This window comes from Oryctolagus cuniculus, chromosome 4, assembly GCF_964237555.1.
Source record: "Oryctolagus cuniculus chromosome 4, mOryCun1.1, whole genome shotgun sequence".
Lineage (NCBI taxonomy): Eukaryota > Metazoa > Chordata > Mammalia > Lagomorpha > Leporidae > Oryctolagus > Oryctolagus cuniculus.
Window position 1 is genome coordinate 112694591 of NC_091435.1, and position 20949 is coordinate 112715539.

At 39.8% G+C, this 20949-nt stretch overlaps 1 protein-coding gene across 5 annotated transcripts in view; it reads right to left on the minus strand.

Moving 5' to 3' along the window:
• Positions 1–5679: 5679 nt before the first annotated feature.
• SERPINI1 (serpin family I member 1) overlaps positions 5680–20949 on the minus strand; it is an 89211-nt gene continuing 73941 nt past the window's right edge. For all 5 annotated transcript variants that reach the window (XM_070073192.1, XM_070073195.1, XM_008266443.4 and 2 more), the window contains exons 7-9: positions 9209–9295; positions 7312–7401; positions 5680–6007 (exon numbers count right to left, since the gene is read on the minus strand). In XM_070073192.1, the coding sequence (XP_069929293.1) occupies positions 5931–6007; positions 7312–7401; positions 9209–9295 (254 nt within the window). In that variant the 3' untranslated portion in view covers positions 5680–5930. The remainder of the gene's footprint in view (positions 6008–7311; positions 7402–9208; positions 9296–20949) is intronic.

Genomic DNA, 20949 nt, shown 5'->3' on the forward strand with positions numbered 1-20949 from the left:
GAGTCACTGAATTTGAATACAGATAAACAAACCAAGCAATCTGAACCACAGACAAGAAAATTATTTTTAAAAATGAACAAGTCTCAGTGAGCTGTGGGACAATACCTAAAGCTCTAATTTACATCCCACAAGAAAGAAGAGAAGGATATTGAAGCAGAAAATTATTTTGAAAAAAATAGAGGGTAAAATTTAGGACAAAGAAACCACATTTTTGAGGATAAACCCAAAGAAAACCACATCCAGATAAATCATAATCAAAGTGTGGAAAAACAACAATAACAAAAGTCTTGAAAGCAAACAAGATAAAAATAACATAGTGTTTACAGGGAATACTAATTCAAATGACTGGAATTTCTGTCAGAAATCAAGAAGACTAGAAAACAATAAAATGACATTTTAAAGTACTGAAGGAAACGAAGTATCAATTCAGAATTCCATATCCCCTGAAAATATTATTCAGGCATAAAGTAAAATAAAGACATTCTCAGATGAAGAAACACTAAAATGTATTCTCACTAATATTCCTGTTCTAACAAAGAAATGCAAAAGAGAATTGATTCTTCAAGAAGAGGGGAAATGATACTACAAGGAACTCCAAAGTTCACAAAGAAGGAGGGAAAAAAAAAAAAAAAAAAACAAAGAAAGAGACACTTAAAAAAATCAATATTTGAGGGCAGCATTGTGGCGTAGTGAGTTACAGTGCAGACACGGCGACACTGACATCCCATCTGGGTGCCTTCGGTTTGTGTCCTGGCTGTGCCTCTTCCATTCCAGCTCCCTGCTAATGTGCCTGGGAAAGCAGCAGGTGGCCCAAGTACATGTGTCTCTGCACCCGCCCACTCTCTGTGGGAGACCCAGATAAAACTCTTGGCTCCTGGCTCCAGCCTGGCCCAGCCCTGGCCACTGTGGTCATCTGCGGAGTGAACCAGCAGATGGAAGATCTCTCTCTCTCCAACCCCCCCTATCTCTTTCCTTCTCCCTCTGTAACTCTGTGTTTCAAATAAATAAATAAATCTTTTTTAAAAAACGAATATTTGGATAAACGGTAGGCTATGTTACTGCTCTTGAGTTTTTGTTACTATGCATAATAATTGAAAGCAAAAATTATTATTTGATGGGATTTCTTCATTGTATGCACATGTGCTATAAGACAACTACAATATAAGTATGATAAGGTAATTACATAGTTGGAAGAGTTCCACATTCCACACAAAGCAGCAAAATACTAATGATAAGGGAGATATTGATATTAATACTAAATGTGAAAATATAGTTATAATCTCTGGAACAAACACTAAAACATTCAAAGAGAAATAATGAAAAATGAGTAGTTAAGTTGAAATAGAATTAGACAAAAAATTCAAATATTCTCAAAGAAGTTAAGAAAAGGGAGCAGAGGAGTGCAAAACAAAGTTGACAAAACAAATACCAGGTTGTTTTTTTTTTTTTTTTTCTCTTCTTTTTAACATTTGCTTTAAAGGTTTAGTCTCTGTATTGGAGATTTTTCTCTTCAGTATGAAAACAGATGAGCAAAGTCCTTCCACATCCATCATTATTTACTGAGGAGCAGTTTAGCTCTCCCCCAGGATGCTTTATGGCATTTCCCTCCCAAAGCCCTTCAGAGAAAAAAAGGAAGAAATTTGACTGTAACATCAAACTCATCCACACAGACACTGTGCTCTGCAAAGTGCTTTCCTGCTGAGTTTCTTATTCAAACTCCACAGTCTTTAAAATTGAGCAAGAAATATTACTGCTGTTTCTAAAATGTGTAAACTGAGGTTTGGATAAATTAGATGCATAACCCAATAGGATATGTAATTAAGGAATTCAAATGGGATGAAGTAATCGTTTCTTTAACCGTATCATGCTATTTGATACACATAGCAGATTCACAGGCACTTTACCTACCAAATGTCTAATTTACATGTGAATGAATGAATACAGTGCTGTCTTTGCCAAGGAAGAATTATTTTTAAAATGACTTCCCCACTCAGCCTGACTAGCTGATAAGATTCATATAAATGACTCCTTTCTGAGGTGAGTCCTTTATGGGAATTGGCCATTAAAGGAAACTCCAGTAGACTATAGGCCAACTAAGAAATCAGAAGTGCTCACTTTTCCAAAAATCAGTTCTACTTAACAGGAATCACATTTTGCATTACACCTATGTATTATGACACAGGAAAGAAACCCTGAAGGCCAGTAAATTGCGCTTGTAAATGAAGAGAAATCATTAAAATTTGGTGCCAGCCTTTGTAACGCTGAAATTTCTCATAATGTGTTGATAGCTTGGTAGTTCTTCTCTTTATAAATAAGAATAAATGATGACACTAAGTTTTTAAACAAAATGTACTGCTTCTAAAATCATTTGGATTGCATGGTTTAAAAAATTTAAATACATAAAAATTTACCCTTTTTGGTGTATAGCTCTATGAGTTTTATAATGTATAGATTAATGTAACCTTCATCATGATTAACATACAAAAGTTCCTTGTCCACCAAACCTCTCTTGTGATGTCTCAGTGAAGCGACATCCACTCCTGACATTCAGCCTCTGGCAGTCACTCATCTGATGTCCATTGCAAGGGTTTTATCTTGTCCAGAACGTCGTATGAACACAATGATGCAGAATATAAACTTTCAAGACATTATTTTATTCAGCAGAAAGGCCTTTGAGATTCATCTAAGTTATGTGTATCAGTAGTTCCTTCCTTTTTATGGCTATGTAGCAATCCATTGTGTGGATATACCACACTTTGTCTACTCACTTATTGATATTTGTGTTATTTCTAATTGCTCGTAACTACAAATAATACCGCTGTAAACATTCACACATAGTTTTTGTGTGAACCTGTATGGAAGCTTTGTTTCCTTGTCTGTATAATAATGCATGTGATTGGGATTGCTGGATCATAAACCAAGTTTTAAGGAAAATGGAATTGAACCACACAATGTTAATTTTTCAAGAGTAAACTGTAAAAAAAATCAAACAAAAAGAAAAAAATTGACTCTAAAGTATTCTTATATTTTAGCATTTCACAAGAATATTAAAAACAAGAGATAATCCATTTTCAGATAAAGCATATATAAATTGTGGTGAAATATTTTAAAGTAAACATTCTGAATGTACAATATAACCTTACAGAAGCTAACAAAAATTGTATTTGGAGTTGATAAAAATCCACATTTATCTAATGATAATCTCTCTGTGAGAGGTAAATTTTCTGTTCATGAGAGGTAACTCATTTAATTGATTGATATAGACATAGCAACAGATGTAATACTTCACAAGTAGTAATATGGTAAGGGATGATATCAGAAACTTAGAATATCAACACTGAATAAAGATCAGTTAACCCAACCTGCACATATTATAAGTGAAAACAAGAACGTTGTTTTACAATAACATAAGTTTATAAATGAAGTGTAAATGTTCTGAAAATATAAGCTATAAAAAATTCAGTGTTAGCTAGTGTGTTGTTATGTTTCATAAAGTCGCTTGTTGGCATTGCCCATAATGTCTCCATATTTTCAAAGAATATATTTCAACTGCTCTAATATGCAGACAGATTATTTCATTTGTCCACATTATGTAAAGGAAAAAAAGTATATTTGGATATCAGCCCAAGATGGCAGTATAGCAACAGGATGGTCCAAGTCACACAGGGCAATATAGATAGTTAAAAAGGAGAGAAGATACACACTGGAGATAGAGCCTTAGAAATTTGCGATGGGAAGCCCAGGAGACCAACAGAACCTGGCAGGTTCACACTGAAAGAGCAAATAAGAAAGGAAAGTGGTAGAGGTGTGGTGGAGGCACGGACCAGGAAGGCTGGTACCAGCCCCCAGTGGACCAGGTTAGACAGGAAATTGTGGGTCCATGGAGCTGCAAATAGCAGTGGGAGGAGCAGCTTGGCAAACTGCTTTTGAAATTCCATGCAGGAAAAAAGAGAAGGTAAAGAAGAGCAAACAGAGCTACTGAATTGGAATCTGTATTTTTCATGACTCCTAAACGGTTCCATTACACACTGAAGTTTGAGAAGCACTAATTTAATATGTTTTATTGAATGATCTAATTTTCTAGAAACTAACCATATCTAAATACTTGTACAATTTAAATAATTATTCTACATGTTTCCTTTACTATAGCAGTATTCCAGATGTAGTGTACAACAGAGCTTGTGGGAAAAAATGCCAGTTTTCAAGTTTATCCTCACAGTTTAGAATTTGTAGATCAAGGGTCAAATCTTGTTTCTCTGAACTCTTTTGAACTAAATCAAAGTTAATGATCATGTCAATTCTTATTAATAGCTCCAAATCATAGTGAAATATCTAATGCATAAGAAAGTAACATGCAAAACTATTTTTTTTTAATTTTAAATGTTTCAAAAATTTTCCAAGACTGTTAATCATAGAAATAAAAATTTGTGGGCTGGTGCTGTGGTGTAGCCTGTTAAGCCACCTGCAATGCCAGCATCTCATATGGGTACCTATTGGAGTCCTGGCTGCTCCGCTTCCAATCCAGCTCCCTGCTAATGTGCCTGGGAATGCAGCAGAGGATGACCCAAGTGCTTGGGCCCCTGCACCCATGTGGGAGAAAACATGGATGAAGTTCTTGGTTCCTGGCTTTACCTTGGCCCACACTGGCCGTTTACAGCCATTTTGGGAGTGAACCAGAGGATGGAAGATATTCTCTCTCTCTCTCTCTCTCTCTCTCTCTCTCTCTGTAACTCTGCCTTTCAAACAAATAAAATAAATCTTTAAAAAAAGGAAGAAGATTTGGCTTAAATGGATCTGTTTTCCCAAGAAATACCACTACTTTTGCCAAAAGATAACAAAGTAATTTACTGGAGTCCTTGCCTGTGACACTGCCTCCAAGTGGGATAGCCAACTTCTTGTACAAGAAAAAAAGAACACTACAGCTTTCCAGGAATCTCAAATGCATCCACGAATCACCCAGGCAACCAATGGGAAAAGCAAGGAATGTGACAGCCTAGTTACAAACACTCAAGTTCAAATTGTAAAGACCACATGCAGAGCAACCAAATCATCTCTGTGACCAGAGTTCAGCCCTGTTTTTGGCTACTCTCCATGATCTGTACTGGACAGTTTTTCTTGCTAATTCTCCAGTCACATACTCAAGTACCTACTTCTACTAATTTGCTTATATGGTTCATTTTGGGACTTTGGGAAGAAACTGCAGTTTAAATTTTATTTGCAGCAGCAAACCATGGTGATTCCCAGGCTTGTAACTCCATCAGGCATATGAAACCAGAAACCAAGGGGCTTTTTAAAAGCTCAGAAAAGTCACCCACAGATATCACCTATGGAGTTTACATAACATCATGCTTTTTTCTAACAGTGTTTGTCACATAGCCATACAAAAGATGTCCATTTTGCATTCCTTTGCACCTTAATATATGCAGATTTGAAAAAAAAAAAACTGGAATTTGTGTGGATTACTTATCTTTACTTGTCAGATTCAAGTTTATGTTAACTTACTTTGGTGCTTTGTTTCTGCATCACTATGGAAGATTTAAGACGTTCAGAAACATCATTGTTTCCAAATTTCTCCAAGTTGTATCTAGACAGTATCTGGATTTCTAAAAGAAATTATGTTTTTAAATTTAAGCTAGATGTCTCTTTCTATAATAACTTCTAAAATGAAAAACACAGCTGTTCACATGTTCAATATGTAGTTTTATTTTTAAGCAACAGCACAACAAATACAATGACATAACAGGACCATTACCATAATACTGACCACGTTCCTTGAGAAGTTAACTTATAATTTACATGTATTTTTTTTAATCTGGAGCTACTTTAAATACTACCATAAGATATACTGCAAAACACAAATGCTAAATATATACCAATTGCAAACAGGATGTGCTTAGTTACTGTTTTCCTTGCTATTCAAATGAAGTAATTTAAAGTTCCTCAAAGTCATGTCCACTTGTGTTCATTGTTTCAGGATGCATCACTCGTCCCATGAACAGAATTGTGCCTGCATTGGTTTGGAAGTGAACAAAAGAAAGGAGTATTTATTTTCCTTCTTGCTTAGTATGACCAATGTTGTAAAAATAAAACTGCAAGTTATTTTAATCAATATACATGATTTATACTATACAATTTTTTTTCAAAAAGCAGTTGAACTTTCATCTAATGATGTACACTTGGTTGGTTCCACATTTTAGTTATTGTGAACAGTGGTGCTATAAACATGGTGCAGGTGCCAGCACTGTGGTGTAGCAGGTAAAGCCACTATTTGCAATGCTGGCATCCCATAAAGGTGCCGGTTTGAGTCCCGGCTTCTCCACTTCCAATCCAGCTCTGCTATGGCCTAGGAAAGCAGTAGAAGATGGCCCAAGTCCTTGGGCTCCTGCACCCGTGTGGGAGACCCGGAAGAAGCTCCTGGCTTCTGGCTTTGGATTGGCAGAGCTCTGGCGGTTGTGGCCAACTGGGAAGTGAACCATTGGATGGAAGACCTCTCTCTCTCTGCCTCTCCTTCTCTGTGTAATTCTGACTTTCAAATAAATAAACAAATCTTAAAAAAAAAAAAAAAAAAAAAAAAACCATGGTGCAGCAGGTACGTCTCTGATACAATGAGTTCATGCCTTTTGGGTATTTATCCAGTAGTGGGATTGCTGGGTCATATGGCAGGTTTATACATCAGATGAATGAATAAAAAAATTGGACTGCTATTCAACTATAAACAAAAGACTGAAATTCTATTTTTTTTTGCAGCAAAATGGTTAGAACTGGAGGACATCATGTTGAGTGAAATAAACCAGACACAGAAAAACAAATACTGCATGTTCTCCTTTGTATGTAGGAGATAAAATTAAAAACAACAGAAAACTTAAAAAAGAGAGAGAAATGCCTGCCAGTTTTGCTGTAAATAGAGTGTTTTATAAAACTTGCTTTAACTCTTTGTTAAACAAACTGATAGAAATTATATACTACTAGAGTTTCAATGATTTTTGTGACTTTTAAAATTTCTTTATGTGAGTGAAGTTGAGCATCTTTTCATTTGATTGTTGGTTATAGCCCTGCTGTATTTTCCTGCTGGGCTATAACCTTTCTTCTTTTGATTTGCTGAACTCTTTATTTAGCAGAGCCATTAAACCTTTGACTATAATGTAAATTAAAAAGTACGTTATCTCAAAAATAATAAATAAAATATTTTTTACAAAAGCATTTGAATGTCAAATGTGATCTGATAAACACAGTGAAAAAAAACCCTCCACTTAAGAAAGAAAATTTCTTTCTGGTTTATTAAAGAAAGTTCTGTTCTCACAATAGACTCACCAGCTCTCTTGTTCCTGATAAGAAAGAAAAATGGGTGGTCCACGATAACTTGAGGATACAGCACAGCCATCCTACTAATTGCAATCATTCCTGCAGTGCAGAGAGAAAGTAATTACATGTCTATGGCTGTGCAAAGACTAACGAGTAACTTCTCAGAATCAGCTATGGCTACCCTTTAATACAAAGGCAACAATTTACAGACAACACAATTTCACAGACTTAAAGGAAACTTGTAAAAGCACTAACATTTTTACTTTATCTTTTTAAAAAACAAAACTAAAGTAACACATACTGTACACAATTTCTTCTTCCATTCCACCAAAAATAATAGGACAATTTATTCTGGCTGTTAGGAAAGTTTTATTCTGTCTCAGATAAAAACTGGTGCTTTTTATGAAAATGTCCTTTGAGTTAAGGGAAGGGGAAGACAAAAGAAAAAATGATCCCAAAACAACAAAAGCAATGAAGGTAAGAAAATTCACAGCCAGTGCCGTGGCTCACTAGGCTAATCCTCCGCCTTGCGGAGCTGGCACACCGGGTTCTAGTCCCGGTCGGGGAGCCGGATTCTGTCCCGGTTGCCCCTCTTCCAGGCAAGCTCTCTGCTGTGGCCAGGGAGTGCAGTGGAGGATGGCCCAAGTGCTTGGGCCCTGCGCCCACATGGGAGACCAGGAGAAGCACCTGGCTCCTGCCATCGGATCAGCGTGGTGTGCTGGCCGCAGTGCGCTGGCCGCAGTGCGCTGGCCGCGGTGGCCATTGGAGGGTGAACCAACGGCAAAAGGAAGACCTTTCTCTCTGTCTCTCTCTCTCACTGTCCACTCTGCCTGTCAAAAAAAAAAAAAAAAAAAAAAAAAAGAAAAGAAAATTCATTTTCAAGTTATGACTTATTTTGTCTGAGATGCTTATTTTTCCATAGCAAGTCTCCAGGCTTGCAGCTGAGCAGTCAGGGTGCAGTGATTAAAGGGGAAGTCAGCACTGAGATTGCAGTGTTTCCCACGGCTGGGAGGCTGAATTTGCCTGTGATCCTCATTCCAGGATGATTGTTGTTGTATACTTGCTGCAGTGCAGTTACCAGAAAAATGTCAGTATTAAATTATTCAAGATTTTAAGCTTTCTAGATTCTGATGACTGTTTCTATTTCTTGAAAATAACTGTTGTGAACAACAAAGTACAAAAAACATGTGCGCATATAATATATTAGCATTTTACCGGAGGGTTTGGATGAAGGATCCTACAGAAATCTGATGAAATCTGTTGAACCTGAGATTGACATAAATCCACCTGACCCCAAGAAAGACAGGTAGGAGAAAAGTCATGGAAAAACCACTGCCAGCTAACTAGGGAGGTAAGAATTCTCAAATGAGGAAGGACATTCATCACTGTATTTTGAACACGTGATTGCTGTCAAATTGAACGGTTATTTACTTAAACTTATCACTTCATTAAAATCATTTAACATTACTTAGACACTGTTACAAACTCTCACTTATGTATGTGCTTTTAAAAAGTCAAAAGTGTTCACTGACAAATTAAAAACCAACTTCCACAAGCAATTAAGTAGAAAGAAAAATGCTTAAGTGGGCAGCAGGAAATATTTAAAATATTTAAACAGGCAACACAGCAGGAAATTCTATTCTCCCACTGCTGCCAACGCATCCAGTCTCTCATTAGGGAGAACACGACCATGGGAGTTACTCCGCAAAGGGGCACTGGAGTGAGGACGCACTTCACAGTCTAGTTAGAAAATTCAGGCTGGCTCAGCGCTGGTTACTCCCAAGTTAGAGCAGAGTCTGTGTTGTTTTGACTTGGTTCTGAGAATCACCCTCCCTGATCCCAGATAGCTTTAAAAACACAAATCTCGAAAAGGTGAAAAAAGTTTAGCAAATAACTTTCTGAATACCTGAGGCGGCAGCAGCCTCTGAGCCTTCTTCGTTAACTTCTATGAAGGACTTGTGAATCGCTTTGGAAAGGAAAAGCTCTTTATTATCTGCAAAAAAAAAAAAAAGAGGCATTTCTTTAAGTATCAGAGATGAGAAACAGGGTACCTTTTGTTACAAAGGTCTGAGAGGTACAAGGAAGATAGTGATATGAGAGATTCCAGATAAGGTTACAAGATTTCATTTGACAGGATAGAATGACTGAAAATGTGTTTTTTTTTTTAACTTTTATTTAATGAATATAAATTTCCAAAGTACAGAATATGGATTACAATGGCTTCCCCCCCATAACGTCCCTCCAACCCACAACCCTCCCCTTATCCACTCCCTCTCCCCTTCCATTCACATCAAGATTCATTTTGGATTCTCTTTATATACAGAAGATCAGTTTAGCATACATTAAGTAAAGATTTCAACAGTTTGCTCCCACACAGAAACATAAAGTGAAAAATACTGTTTGAATACTAGTTATAGCATTAAATCTCAATGTACAGCACACTAAGGACAAAGATCCTTCATGAGGAGTAAGTGCACAGTGACTCCTGTTGTTGACTTAAATTGACACTCTTGTTTATGGCCTCAATAATCACCCTAGGCTCTTGTCTTGAGCTGCCAAGGCTATGGAAGCCCCCTGAGTTCACTGACTCTGATCATATTTAGACAAGGCCATGGTCAAAGTGGAAGTTCTCTCCTCCCTTCAGAGAAAGGTACCTCCTTCTTTGATGACCCATTCTTTCCACTGGGATCTCACTCCCAGAGATCTTTCATTTAGTTTTTTTTTTTTTTCCCCCCAGAGTGTCTTGGCTTTCCATGCCTGAAATACTCTCATGGGCATTTCAGCCGGATCCGCATGCCTTAAGGGCTGATTATGAGGCCAGAGTGCTGTTAGGACATTTGCCATTCTATGGGTCTGCTGTGTATCTCACTTCCCATGTTGGATCATTCTCTCCCTTTTTGATTCTATCAGCTAGTATTTGCAGACACTAGTCTTGTTTATGTGATCCCTTTGGTTCTTAGTCCTATCATTACGATCAATTGTGAACAGAAATTGATCACTGGGACTAGTGAGATGGCATTGGTACATGCCACCTTGATGGGATTGAATTGGAATCCCCTGGTATGTTTCTAACTCTACCGTTTGAGGTAAGTCAGCTTGAGTATGTCCCGAATTGCACATCTCTTCCCTCTCTTATTCCCACTCTTATATTTAACAGCGATCACTTTTCAGTTAAGTTTCAACACTTAAGAAGAATTGTGTATTGATTACGGTATTCAACCAAAAGTATTAAGTAGAACAAACAAAAAAATACTAAGAGGGATAACATATTAAGCTGCTCATCAACAGTCAGGGTGAGGGCTGATCAAGTCACTGTTTCTCATAGTGTTCATTTCACTTTAACAGGTTTCCTTTTTGGTGCTCAGTTAGTTGTCACCTATCAAGGAGAACAAGTGGTATTTGTCCCTTTGGGATTTGCTTATTACACTCAGCATACTGTGGTTTTTAATAAGTCTTCATTTTGTATTTTCTTGTTAATTTTATCCTTCACTTTCACTGGTAATTTTTCCACTGTTTATTCCTTATATTGCCAGAAAAAGTACAAACTATTTTTAAAAGCAATTGCACATTAGTTCACAATTCAAGATTAAAAACATCTTTAACTTGAATATAAAAATACAAAATGAAAACAGAGAAAAATCTAGATATAACCAAAATACATTTTTCACTTTTTTAACCTAGTCTCTAATTATGATTAAGTAAATAACCTTGGCATAGAAAAATAAAATTGACTTATAGGTTGTAGAACAGTGAATAAAGTTACTTTCCATTCCAATTAACTGGTTTATGTGGGGATTCAGAAACGTGGTACCCTGGAAGTATGGGAAATAACATTTTAAATTATTTCTTCTACGTATTTGAAAGGCAGAGAGAGACAGAGAGACAGAAGACAGAGAATAAGAATTCCCCCATCATCTGGCTCACTCCCCAAATGCCCGCAAATTGCTGGGACTGGTCAAACTGAAGCCAGGAGCCAGGAAGCCAATCCAGGTCTCCCTTGTGAATGACAGGGACCCGACTTCTGGAGCCATCACTGCTAAACCTGGGCAGAAGCAGAGCCAGGGCTTAAACCCACACACTCTGATAGGGCATGTGAGCTACCCAGGAGAAGACTTAACTGATACACTAAACACCTGTCCCAAACAACAAGCACCCTTATACAGTGCTTTCATGCAGGTGCTAGACACCATCAGGTCTTAGTTGCCCAGGTCTCCCAGTCTCCCTCCCTTAGTGTGAACTTTTTTTTTTGCACTGAGTTTGTGATTGCAAAAAAGCCTCTCACTAAAATTAACTCACTGAACTCAGGCACTGATGCAGCTGAGCTTACAGGGTCCCTGAATACAAGACTTATGAGGTCATTTATCTCCCCTAAGGATATAACACCTTGATGTTAAGTCTTGTCTGGATGGTTTTTTCCCAGGAAACTGAAGCCCTGAGCAAGAAGTAACTATACCACCTGACGAACTGGAGCTCATCTTACCATCATCAAAATTCCCAAAAGAACAGGATATTGAAACATGCACCTCTCAATTCCACCTGCAATCTAAAAGAACCTCTACCCTAACCCCTCGAGGAGCTTGGGAATTAAGTCACAGCTGCCCAGCTCCTTGCTCTGCACTTCTGCAATAAACACCGACTTTGTTCTGCCACCATGATGTCAGTGCCTGTCTTGGTATGTGTCAAGCAAACAGACCCAGGTTTTGAGAATTCTGCAACAAGGAGGAGCTTTATCATTGCCTTATTATTCAAACTTACTTTTCAATAAGGAATGATACATGCTGAACTATGCTCCCCCAACAGTCTTATATAGAAGTTCTTTTTTTTAATTTTTTTTTTTATTTTTGACAGGCAGAGTGGACAGTGAGAGAGAGAGAGACAGAGAGAAAGGTCTTCCTTTTTGCCGTTGGTTCACCCTCCAATGGCCGCCGCGGCCAGCACGCTGCGGCTGTGCATTGCACTGATCCGAAGCCAGGAGCCAGGTGCTTTTCCTGGTCTCCCATGCGGGTGCAGGGCCCAAGTACTTGGGCCATCCTCCACTGCACTCCCGGGCCACAGCAGAGAGCTGGCCTGGAAGAGGGGCAACCGGGATAGAATCCGGTGCCCCGACTGGGACTAGAACCTGGTGTGCCGGCGCTGCAAGGTGGAGGATTAGCCTATTGAGCCACAGTGCCGGCCATATAGAAGTTCTAACCATCAGTACTTCAAAATGTTGACTGGGGATGGGTGTTTGGCCTAACAGTTAATACACCCATGTTCCACATGGAAGTACCAGGGTTTGATTCTGAGATTTGCTCTGGACTTCAACTTCCTGGGTAATGCAGACCCTGGGAGGCAGTAATCATGGCTCAAGTAGTTGGTCCTGCCATCCACATGGCAGACCTAGATTAAGTTCCCAGCTCCCAGATTTAACCCCAGTCATTACTGGAATTTGAGGAGTGAACTAGTGGATAGGAAATCTCTCTCTCTCTCCCTCTCTTTCTCTTAAATAAATAATAAAAGTAAGTTGACTGTATTTGGAGGTGGGTCTTAAATTTACTGAAGTCATTAGGATGTGGCCTAATTCAGTATGAATAGTGTCCTTACAACAGGGAATTTGAACACAAGTACAGGTATAGAAGATTATATATGACAGATACTTTTTTCTGTCAATTTGGTTGGGCTATGGTGCCCAGATATTTGGTTGAACATTATTCTGGACATTTCTGTGAAGGTGTTTTTGGATGAGATTAATGTTTAAATGAGCAGACTTTTAGTAAAGCAGATTACCTTCCCGAGAACAGTCAGCCCCGTCCAACCTGCTGAAGGCTTTAGAGGATGAAGACTGGCCACCCACGAGCAAGGAGGAGTTCTGCCAGCCAAGCACCCTTGGATTTGGCATGTAGCAGTTTCCTGGGTCTCTGGTCTGCAAATTTTAGATTTCTAAAGCCTCCATAAATCTTTCTCCATCTCTGCCTCACTCTCATGCTCTCTCTCTCTCCCTTTCCACACATGTGCATGTGCACACACACACACACACACACGATATGGTATACATACAGATATATATATATATATATGATATAGACATACAGACACACACATAATGTTGATTCTGTCACTAATACCCCGTGTACAGAGAGAGGGCGAGGACAGCTATCTGCTAGCCCGGAGAGAGACAATAGAAGAAACTCAGGCTTCTGGCCTCTAGAACTGTATGCAAATAGATTACTGTTTTTCAAGTCACTCAGTCTTTAGCAAACCATAAAATGGCTTTCAGTCTTGAGTTCTCAAGTTTGTTCAGATGCCCCAAATACATTTTTAGAAGCACAGGAAAGCAAGATTACTCAAGGTTATAACCCTTTCTTCCTCCTGGTTCTAGGAGGTCTGGTGCAAATTTAAGAGAAAGAATGTTGCTGCTGATGCCCAGCACTATGCAGGGAGGGCACAATTGATTTCCCTCTAGGCTGCTGAGCAAGATGTTGAAAGTAACCAAGTCCTACCCACAACATCTATTTTCCCTGCAAGCTTTCCAAAACATATAATTATCTTAAATGCACATGGAATGACATTCAACAGCAGCCTTGGTACACCTGTTGCACAGCACCTGATAATTTTAAGTGAGTCCCAAGACAACTAACAATACCATCTCTGAATACACTTATAATAGGGATATCTTTCTCAGATCGTATTTGGCTTTAAGATATAAGAATCACATCATTACATAGTGCATCTCACATATTATGATGTTTGCTTCTAGGATGCGTTTGATGACTAGAAGAAAACAGAGGCAATCAAGTTTTTACATTTAGCAATTAAGTATAATTAGCTCCCTCAAATCTAGAGGAGTATTTTTTGTTGTTTGTGCTTTAACAAAAGGAAAAATAGATATTGCACTAAGTATCCAAGCATATTTAGCTGCAAAACAAGCATATGAATTCCAAGACAGTGAAATATATTAACCACTTAGTAGCTAAGTGGTACTGTATTATTTTCAGATTTTGCTGCCTATTTTTGTTAGTCTATCAGCAAAGGAAGCAAACATGATAGGAGCTAGTTTCTAAAGGGTGATGAACACTCAGGCTGTCAGCTAAGCCCTGTGTAAGTCATCTGAGGGTGTTCTCTGCGAAGGCGCCAGATGATTTTATTTCAGCCACATTGAATTGCTCAGAGGAAGCTGCCTCTGATAGCTACTTCCACGATCTGCCGGCTACACTAGGCCCCTTGAAATAACAAAAATCATCCCTTTCCCTTCTCTTTTTAAAAAATATTTATTTATTTACTTACTTATTTTCATCTACTTGAAAGGCAGAAAGATGAGGGTTAGGGTGGAGGAGAGAGAGAGAGAGAGAGGGAGAAGGGGCTTGGCTGGGCCAAATGGATCTCCCACTTTGAGGGCAGGGATCCAAGCACTGGGACCCATCATCTGTTGCCTCCCAGGATACATTAGCAGGAAACTGGATTGGAAGCAGAAGTGCAAAGACTGAGCCTGCACTCATACACAGGATGACAGCGTCCCAAGTAGTGGCTTGCTTTGTGCCATTGTGATGCCTGTTCCATCCCTGTATCTCTGGCCTCTTCCCCAAGTGTTGTAACCTCCCAGAGCGACCTGTCCTCTCTCTCATAGGGTCTCATTCACCCACACAAAATGAGGGTGCTGGTTGTGGCAGGGACACTCAAGGTACTTGCTATAGAAAGATAAGAAAGCAAGGATGCTGAGGGTTTTTCTCAAAGTTCTAGTGATTTCAAAGATAATGAAGTAGACATTCCTTTCAACAAGATTCATGGGGGAAAAAAAAGAAAGATAGCCCTGCCCAGACAGGTGGTATTATGAACAAATAGGAGAACATATCTAAAGAGACCAAAAAAGATTTAAAAAAAAAATTACAAAAAACTAGGTATAGTCTTCCACAAGTACATTGAATTGACTTTATGAGGACTAATTTGTTTACCATGAACTGTATGCACCATCTGATAAGTTTTGACAGATGTATAGATCTGTGAACTCATTTCAGCAAATGCAATTCAGAATGTTCCTATTTTTCCTAAAAGATTCTTGCTTCTTATCTAAGATAATTTTGACAATGAACAGATATGCCATGAATTACAGTATTTTATAGAATTGTATATGTTACAAAATTGAATCAAGGAATAAAAATGGAATATCTGTGTAATCCAGTAACCACTAAAGTAATTGAAACAGTAAACAAAAAATTTCTCCCATCTTCAGAATTAAAAATCCCAAGCCTAAATAATTTCCTAGGGGATTTGGACCAAATCTTAAAGGAACAGATAGGATTAGCTGTTATAAAACCATTTTAGATATTAAAGTGAATAAAAGCTATTCAACTTTGTGGGCAGTCTTACCTTGCTATCAGAAATGAACAAGGGCCCTATAAGAAAATCCTAGACCACATTCATCAGTTTATGTGGAGATGAAAGCTCTTTTAAAATCAGAAAATTAAATTCAGTAACATATGCAAATCATTCTTAAAATGCGACTCAGTGGATGTCACATCGTATGTCAAGGCATAGCAATGGAGGACTGCTCTCCTCACTGCCTGCAGTTCACATTACAGCTTCCTCCGGGATGATCGTATCAAGATACAAATCACATTACGTCCCTGCCTCCTTAAAACCTTCACCCCTTCTGCTTGCTTCGTGTCCAACCTCACCTTCAGTATACTATAGAAGGTGTGGTATACCCGATTAGTACAGGGGATCAGGGCCCCATGAGGATGCCTCTGCTTCATCTGTTTAGCTTTCTTCACTCCAAATGCTGTGCTCCAAATTATTTGAACTGAAGTGAGCTGAATGTACTATGTTTATACTATGTTTATCACTTCTGTGCCTTTGTTTTCCCCCAGAAACTCTCTCAATCTTTTTGTACAGTAAGACACCTGAGCTACCTTCATGGCTCAGCTTCCAGCCCTATGACCTCTTTTACTCTCCACTGAATCTTTTATTTTTTATTTATTTATTTATTGAAAAGCGGAGTTTTATAGAGAAGAGAGGGAGATACACACATACAAACACACACACACACACACACACACAGAGAGATCTTCCATCCATTGGTTCACTCCCCAAATGGAAGTAACAGCCAGAACTGGGCCTACCAGAAGCCAGGAGCCAGGAACTTCCTCTGGGTATCCCTCTTGTTTGCAGGGGCCCAAGGATGTGGGTCATCCTCTACTGATTTCCTAGCCCCATTAGCAGGGAGCTGGATTGGAAGTGGAGCAGCTGGGACTCAAACTGGCGCCCATATGGGATGCCACAATATTGGCCCCTCTCCTCTATTCCTAAATAGAAAAAATACATCTGATAATTCTTTCTTGCTGAAATCAGAATTACACTGAAGCTTCATAATATTCATATTTGCACCAATGTCTCCCTCTTCCTGAACTGTCAACATCCTTAAGGTGAGGTTGTGTCGTTCCTTAGTACCCCTGGCTCCAGGCATACAGTTGGGTCTACCAAACGAACTAACCTAAATAGAAGGAGTTTCTTCGTAATGTGCAATTTTTCAGTATTTAAGCCAGCACTCTGCAGTAAATGGGATTTGAGTGGAAGGGGTTAGCTATTTTATAGTGTAAGACTTAGAGTGTACAGTCTTTTCATGTCATTTTACAGACACTACAGTTCTGTTCACAGTTAGGGCTATAAAGTTTATTCTTATAATAAATACAACACGTGACACTAACCTGAAGCAGGGACTCAAAGAAAATTGAGAACAGCAACAGAGAGAGAAAGAGTGGGAAGGACACATGCACAGTCAAAATCTTAAGCACTGGATCTAGGGGCAGTCACTTAGCTTAGCAGTTGAGACTTCTCCATTCCATATTGGGGCTCCTGGACTCTGTCCCTAGCCCCAGCTCCTGACTCCAGCTTCCTGCTAATGCAGACCCTGGTAGGCAGTGGTGACGGCTCAAGTGGTGAGGTCCCTCAGCCCATGTTGGGTACCTGCATTGTGTTCCCGGCTTCAGCACAGTCCCATTCCAGCCAGTGCAGGCATCTGAGGAGGGAATCTGCAGGTGGCAACTCTATCTGTCTCTGTTTCTCTGCCCCTCAAATAAATAAATACATTTTTAAAATTGGATCTAGTAGAGGAGTAAAGAGACCAGTAGAGAACACTGGTAGACCAGTGTTGTTGGATATATATACTTCAAAGATAGCAAAACCAAGTTGGAACCCACTGTTTGGATTCCCAAAGTCTAAGAGCTATACTATGGAAAGCAAACATGTGCAGATAGAAGCAAAACCTTATGATATTTAACCTTCAGAAAAACACCATTCTTTGGTTACACATGTAGGAGAAAATGTGACAAATAAGAAATCACATCACAAATACTGAGACAAAAAGAAAAGTTTTTATTCTTGCCTCATGGGACAGACTGTAAGCTGTTATGGTAAAATGAAATATATGCTGAAAGGGATTAAGAAAGCCTGTGTCCATGGCCTTTATATCTTAAAAGTAGATCAGTTCCATGATGACATAAACAAGAGTGTCAATTTGTTAAGTCAACAACAGGAGTCACTGTGCACTTACTCCTCATGTAGGATTGCTGTCCTTAATGTGTTGTTCAATGTGAATTAATGCTATAACTAGTACTCAAACAGTACTTTACACTTTATGTTCTGTGTGGGTGCAAACTGCTGAAATCTTTACTTAATATATACTAAATTGATCTTCTGTATATAAAGATAATTGAAAATGAATCTTGATGTGAATGGAATGGGAGAGGGAGTGGGAGATGAGAGGGGTGTGGGTGGGAGGGAAGTTATGGGGGGAAAAAGCCATTGTGATCCATAAACTGTACTTTGGAAATTTATATTTGTTAAATAAAAGTTAAAAAAAGTAGATCAGTTCCCAGAAAGCTGTGGGCATGTTCATAGCCTTCTACACCCACCTTCCAGCATCCCTTATCCTGATAACTATGGGCAAATAAAGACCAGTTTTCCTGCAAGGTCATTTACCCCTCCAGGGCCTGCCCCTCGCCTGTCCCATGCAGCTCGGCCACAATGCCCTGCACACGGCCAGGCACCTGGTGTACACTGAGACAGCTATGAGTTGAATCACAGTATGGTATTAAAGAGATTTACACTGGAGAACTAGTCTTACTGGCTTGAGAAAAGTTAGCTCTTCTTTCACTAAATCAAAGACAAACACATTTTTAAAAGAAATCTCTACAGAGCTCCAAGAAACTTTCTCCTGGCCATGGCAGACACTGCTGCCGAGTGACTGGTCCCTCTGGGCAGCGTGGAGCCAGGCTTTCTTTGGTGGATGCGATGGGAACAGGGCCAGCAAATGCCCAGGGGAGAGGGCAGTAATTCAAACTCTCCTGAAGGAAGCAGAGCACAGTGAGCTAAGGCATTCACTCAGCCAATGAGCAAATATTTATCGAGCGCCCTTTCCATCTGAGAGATTGTGTCGGGCACCAAAAGCTCAACGATCTGAGATTAACATAATGCTGGCAGGATGGTCACTGTGCCACCAGAGGCCACTATTTCCTTTGTGGCACTGTTTCTAGCACAGCCAATTTGAATAGGTTTCTGCACCACCAAGGCCATGCTTAAAACAACAAAATAAAGAGTATCATGCCAGAACTCTAGAATATCACAGGCATCTCTGTGCTTCAGTTACTAAAATATTTTTAGCTTTATCCCCACCAATGAAATTTAGAAACGTTTCTACAGTTTGAATTCTTTCCAAGTAGGAATAGCATTTGTTTGCTTTGTGGAATAGCTTTAGTTAAAAGAACCAGCAAATAAAAATTTGTTCACCCATCTTTTCTGTCATATACTAAGCACCTACTATGTGCCAGAAACATGCACTGGGTACAGTGTGGGGGAACCAAACAGTTCCTTCCTAATAAGCAGGAGGCAGATGCTATAGAAAAGGACAGTAAGCAAATAGTTAATGACCCCAGTTTCTGGTGTGGTACAAGTCAGGAGGAAAAGAAGGTAGGCTGATGTGTCAGCAGGTGACTGGAGCAGAGGCGAGGGCCTCCCTGAGCCAGCGTGTCTGGAAAGCCACACGAAGAAGGCAAACTTGGGTTGCAAGGAACACAAAAGGGACAGCCACAGGAAGACTAGAAGGAAGAGCATTTCTGGTGGAGGGAGACTCTGGCTGCAGAGGCAGAGCCCAGGAGGCTGTGAGCTGCAGTGAGGGGACAACGGAGGGTGGGAGGTGTGAGAGAACCCCTCCTTCCTTGTAGGCAGGCAGGGATCAGTGCCATTTCCTCACCCACTCTGCATCTGTCCTGCCCCCCACAACACCACACTGGGTTCTGGGGCACACTGCCTGCTTTTGAGGAGCTTGGAGCTCAGAGACAAGTATGTCAACACACCATGGAAGGCAGAGGTGAAGAGGGGTTCATGTGCCAGGGCTAGCACATTCCAGTAGAAGGAAAATCAAGCAGGTAGGAGGATGCGGGATGTCAGGGAAGTGCCTCAGTGATGCTGACCTTTGAGCTGGCTCCTGAATAAGAGGACAAGGGCAAAGGCACCCCAAACAGAAGGCCTGTATTGGCAAAGCAAGGAAAACACTGGGAAAGACTGCGCTGCCCAGTTGAAGCCTGGGCTGTGGGGAGGTAGGAGAGTGGTGTGGGCTGTGCACAATCCTAAGAGCTCTGATCGTGATACTAGAGAGCGTGGGCTTGGCTGGAAGAGAGGGGAAACAACTGCTTTGGTTTTCGAAGATATCTGTGAAACAGCAGGGAAGGGTGACTTGGATGAGCAAACAGCTAGGAACAGGGAGATCGAGTTTGTTAGCTGTTGCAACAGTCCAGACAAGAAAGGAGGGGCAGAACTGGAACTACAGCAATGGAAGCGAAATAGAGTCCTCTGGCTTACAGGTGCCAGGAGAGAGAGAACAAACAAGGGCAAGACTTAGGAGTGAATCCAGAATAAATCTTTATGGGACTTGAGTCTGACCTGCATGGAAGTTTTCTGTGTCTTCCTAATTCCTTTTTCTTTATTGGCTCCTTTATTAAAGCTTGCACTTTATGCTGAAAGATTTACTACTCTTTCTCCTTCCCCCTTCTCCTTCCAGGAGGGTTATCTATTAATCCAAATGCTGACAATCATTCATTTCCATTACAAAAATAGCCTTACACTACACCAGGATGAGCATTTAAATAGAACCTGAGAAGGCAAATGATTCTTCCCATTCTCTGCCATGCATGTTTATTGCAAAGTTCACTGCATTTTATGTTAATGGAATTTAGTGTCAAAAACAATGGACATCAAATTAAGATTAAAAAATTAAGACAATATATACTGAGCATCCTATTTTACTGATTTCTTCACTGAATGAGTAGCAAGCAGCAAGTACAGTGATAGGCACTGGAGGAAAAATGCATAAGATTCCATCTTGGGCAGGGGGATTGAATTCTAGCAGGAGAAGTAGGCATTTGATACAGCTGCCACTTGGAACAACCACATGCCATATCGGAGGGCCTGGATTTGAGTCTTGGCTCTGCTCCCAACTCCAGATTCCTGTTAATGCACACTCTGGGAGGCAGCAAGTAATGGCTCAAGACCTTGGGTCCCTGCCATCCATGTGGGAGACCTGGATTGAGTTCCTGTCCCCTGTGCGTTCATTGAGTGAATCAGTGAATGAGAGGTCATTCTCTCTGGCTTTCAGCCTCTCAAATAAAATAAGCAAAT